The following is a 4575-nucleotide window of genomic DNA, read 5'->3' as shown; positions in this document are numbered from 1 at the left end:
GTCCAGGCAGGGGCAAACAGAGTCCAAACGGCAAGACAACAGAGCAGTCCAAAAACAAAGGCAGAGATGTATACACGGGAAAAACAGGCAAGGCAAGACTAGACTAAACTAAACTAGGAACTATGAAAAAGACAAAACTATGACAATAAACTGGCTCTGTATAGCAGCTTACACTAGGAGAGTGGAAAACACAGAACAATACTAAAGACCAAACAGGAAATAAACACAGAATGGCTTGGTAAAGTAACTAACACTTGGTGAGTGAAAAACGCTAGACAATACTCGGCGACTTGAGCAGGATCTGGATGGGTGTTATATAGTGTGTGTAATAGCTTTCAGGTGAGCGTGTGATTGGTTACAGCTGTGTGCAATCAGTGCAATGGATGATGGGAAATGTAGTCCAGGGTATAGTGTAACAGTCTGTGTAGTGTGAGATTCCATGTAGTGAGCGGGTGACCTCTGGTGGTGAATGAACGGAAGTTCGTAGACTGGATTCGTGACGCCTCCAGCTGCGCTCCATTTTCACAGCTGCTCTCTTTAAGGCGCAAGTGTGCTCATACCACAGTGTCAAACAGTTTTCCTTAATCTACCTTAAGCGGAACGGAGCAAACGTATCTAAAATACTAGAAAAAAAAAAAACATGGCCGTATTCAGGGTTTGAAAGTTTGTGAGGTCTGGGGTGGGGTTAAGAGTTGTTCTATAAAAACTCTATAAACAACTCATTATACACTAAACACTTTAAAAGAAACATACATGTAGATGTTTGTGAAATATGTTTTCTGTTTTGGAGCCATTGACTATTGTTAATTGACCCCCAGATTTAGGGGAGAGAGACGGAGAGAAGGAAAAAAAAAAAAAAAGACTTGCTAATATGAAACCTTTTGTTGGCACTTCTCGTTATTCACAAAACATCAGTGAGTAATCACAATGGGGCCAATGGTTGCTTTCCCTTCTGATACCAGGCCTGAAAACAAGTGACAAGGTGAGAAGTTGAAGTACACAAAAAAAAAAAAAAGACCGTGCTTGTCCCTTTTTGCCTAGACCACGGAGACACAGGAACAAGGGGAAAAGTTGAAGAACAAAAAAAAAAAAAAAAGACCGTGCTTGTCCCTTTCTGCCGAGACCACACGTGGAGTCACAGTTCATGCACACCTGGTCATTGTCATCTACAGAAGTCCATCTACAGAAGGCAAACAAAACTGGTTACCCATTTAACACCTCATGATACTAGACAAATGAAAATGGCGTAAAAAAACAAACAAATATACCAATTTATGAAGGAGCAAGCCTTGTTCTCTGGACATGTGGGGGTTGAGGCCATGACAGCCTTTAGAGCACAGGTGATGTACACCTACAGAACGACACATGATCAGTAAAACAACTCACAGAACTACAGCCCAAATTACAATACCAAGCCACTATCATCTTGCTGGAATCTAAAAGCCTCTAACTGAAACTGCAGCTTGTCACTCTGAATACGACGCATGAAACTGGAAGTGGAACCTGTAAGCTTTGCATCTACCAGGCACCTGAAGAGAATGCGGGGAGAGGAAAAGTAAAACCCCCCTCAAAAAAAAACAAACACATCTTTTAGGCTCTGTTTGCAACAGGGAGTTTGAGGAGCGGTTCTTTACGAACCCATGGTTATCAATAAAGGAATATCTTGGAGAGGTGGTGTTCACATCAGTAGCCACACAACCATCCACAAAGATGCGCAGAGGAACATGGTTGTACTGCTTCACAGAAGCTTCAAGCATTGCCCTAGGAAGTATTGATTGGATGGCCTCTCAAACATCCAGTCATCTGAAATGAAAGTCACAATGGCAACACTACCTAGTCACTTATAAACGTTATAACACTTAAATACATATTACCAGTCATGAGCCTCAAGGAGAACACCAGAACTTCCTCTGCAACTTTAGTTGCAGCAAAAGGAACCCAAGCGGGCAACACGATATTGCTGCTTACATTATATAACCTATTGGGATTAGTAAAAGAGGATTAAGTGTCAGTTTTGGTCAAACTTCTTAGACAAAAGTGGTTTACTACCTTGAATAGTGGCATTATTACAGCTGCTCGGCCTCCTAAAGTGAGAAATGAAGGATTCACCAGTACCAAAGAAGTCCTTCTTAACCTCCACATGCACAAAGTTCTCCCCACATTGTGCTGCAACACTCTGGGGAGCTATAGGTACACGCTGCTCAAAAGACACATCTGGCTGTTGGGGTTCTTCTGGCATTACTGGAAAATGCCAGGTCAAAAGGCACCATAGGAGCCTGCATAAGCTGTTTAGACTGACTACTTCCAGGTTCTTGAAGCTTCCGTGCATCCACCCCAGCAGGGCTCATTGCAGGTCTTGGAGGCCAAAAAGTTGTTGATGCCTGTGGATCTTGAACAGATTGCTCAGGAGCTAAAACTGGCGACTGCTGCTGTTGGAATCTTAGTGGATCCTGGCCTTGTTGAAATCTTGACCACTGAGCCAAACTCAAGTCAACTGCAATAAGCAACAACAATCCAACACAACTAAAAACCACTAGCCTCATTGCTAAAAAAAATTAAATAACTGAAACCTTCCGAATAACTTCTGGCCTTCTCTGATGCCTTAGTCAACTGCAATAAGCAACAACAATCCAACACAACTAAAAACCACCAGCCTCATTGTTAAAAAACAAATCTGAAACCTTCAGGATAACTACTGGTCTTCTCTGATGCCTGTTTCAAGAGCAGGAAGTTAAAATAGCTCTGCCCCCTTTTGACAAGCTTAATGATTTTCCAGACCTGTTTCATTAAAGGTTTTGGACGCCCCAAACGAGTACAACCTAGATCCAGGTGGCTCACTTGTTTTGCTTCTGGATCAAACTGTCCATTGGACATCAAGCAGTGAAACAAGAAAGTTCCTAAATAGTTTATTTTACAAAAGTAAACAAACATGTTCTTTAATTCAGACTTTGATAAATATAACCATAAAACCATAGTCCAGCAATATGCAAAATATGTTTTTGGTTTCTAAATGTTTCTTAAATAGTTAGTTTCATGCTCTTGGCAGCCAGTATTTCATTGCACAAAATGCCTTGTGGTTGGTACCAAGCAGCCTTGCTCCCAGTCCTTGTAAGCTTCACTCTAAAAAGATTGGAAGTGCTGTATGTTGAAATGAGTATCCCATAGATACTAGGATGGCCTACTATTTCCAGGGGATGTTCAAAGTGCTAATAATCCATGTACACTGTGTTTTATATAAAATAAAATATAAAATAAAATAAAATGTAAGGTTGCAGCTTGAATGTTGAAACATCTACTTCATTCAGTTCATGTTATATGGTCAGACAAAAATATTAAAATTGTGTTGAAGTGGAAGTAGAAACAGGTCATTTCTTCTGTATTGGGTATCTGAATTTAGCTATCATCAAAGAAATAAAATTTAGAGTGGGATCATTAGTTGTCAACTGGCAGAACCAAATGTGAGTTTGCAGGCAACTGTAGAACAGAATAAGCCTGGCATAAGTCACCAGAGAGAACTGTCATCTCACTGGAAGATATATTTGAGTGGAAGTTATATTTGAATAAGTGCTGTCAAAATTAACGCTTTAACGCATGCAATTAATTTTTTTTTTTTTTAGTTTAACACGTTAAAAATATTTAACGCAATTAACGCAGGGGCGGAACTAGGGTTGGCCACCCCACTCACTGCGACTTCTGTCTCTTTTTTTCTTGACAAGAATTGTGTTTATTTAGACGCAGAATGTCTTTACGACTACATCAAATGGGAGATTATACGCGCACTCCAACTTCGCCTCAGCAGTCAAACAAGCGTGGAAAAGGTACAGGTGATGAGGAGCTTCAGTAGAACAACAGTGAACTGCGGTCAGATGAGATGTTGTCAGGCCATGTCAGTAAAAACTATTTTTTTCCTGTTCTGTAAGCCGTTATACTGTACTCGTAGGCTAGAGTCCATAGTTTCTGTTACATCATCAAGTTTTTCTGAGCAATTAGATATGCTGAGAAATTGAGATAAATCAGGAAGATTACTTACAAAGCAGTCTTTTGTGGTTGAAGTGATGGTTCTACCATACTTATAACAAGGAGTAGAATTTACAGTTTTAGCTATATGGAGTTTACACAAGACTAGATCATGATCTGAGATGTCATCGCTCTGCTGCAGAATTTTAACACCGTTAACATCAATTCCATGTGACAGTATTAAATCTAGAGTATGATTACGACAATGAGTTGGACCTGACACGTGTTGTCTAACCCCAATAGAGCTCAGAATGTCTAGAAATGCTGATCCCAATGCATTTTTTATCATTATCAACATGGATATTAAAATCACCAACAATTAAGACTTTATCTGCAACCAGTACTAACTCTGATAGAAAATCAGCAAATTCTTTAATAAAGTCTGCATGGTGCCTTGGTGGCCTGAATACAGTAGCCAGTACAAACATCACATAGGATTTATCATTAACACTTGTTTCTTTGGATAATGTTATATGAAGCACCATTACTTCAAATTAGTTATACTTGAAGCCCGCCCTATGAGAAATACTGAAAATATTGTTATAAATTGAAGCAACA

General features: G+C 39.8%; 1 protein-coding gene across 2 annotated transcripts in view; it reads right to left on the bottom strand.

Annotated features, from left to right (window-relative positions):
* Positions 1-1101: 1101 nt before the first annotated feature.
* LOC107728352 (zona pellucida sperm-binding protein 3-like) overlaps positions 1102-4575 on the bottom strand; it is a 48492-nt gene continuing 45018 nt past the window's right edge. The window contains exons 6-7 of one of the 2 annotated variants that reach the window (XM_016538491.1): positions 1269-1351; positions 1102-1180 (exon numbers count right to left, since the gene is read on the bottom strand). In XM_016538491.1, the coding sequence (XP_016393977.1) occupies position 1180; positions 1269-1351 (84 nt within the window). In that variant the 3' untranslated portion in view covers positions 1102-1179. The remainder of the gene's footprint in view (positions 1181-1268; positions 1352-4575) is intronic. The other variant, XR_001638460.1, reaches the window with a different exon arrangement.

The sequence above is a fragment of the Sinocyclocheilus rhinocerous genome, unplaced genomic scaffold (assembly GCF_001515625.1).
Source record: "Sinocyclocheilus rhinocerous isolate Xijiao unplaced genomic scaffold, SAMN03320098_v1.1 scaffold277, whole genome shotgun sequence".
Lineage (NCBI taxonomy): Eukaryota > Metazoa > Chordata > Actinopteri > Cypriniformes > Cyprinidae > Sinocyclocheilus > Sinocyclocheilus rhinocerous.
The sequence above is the reverse complement of the archived record's forward strand: the minus strand, read 5'-3'. Positions and strand labels throughout refer to the sequence as shown.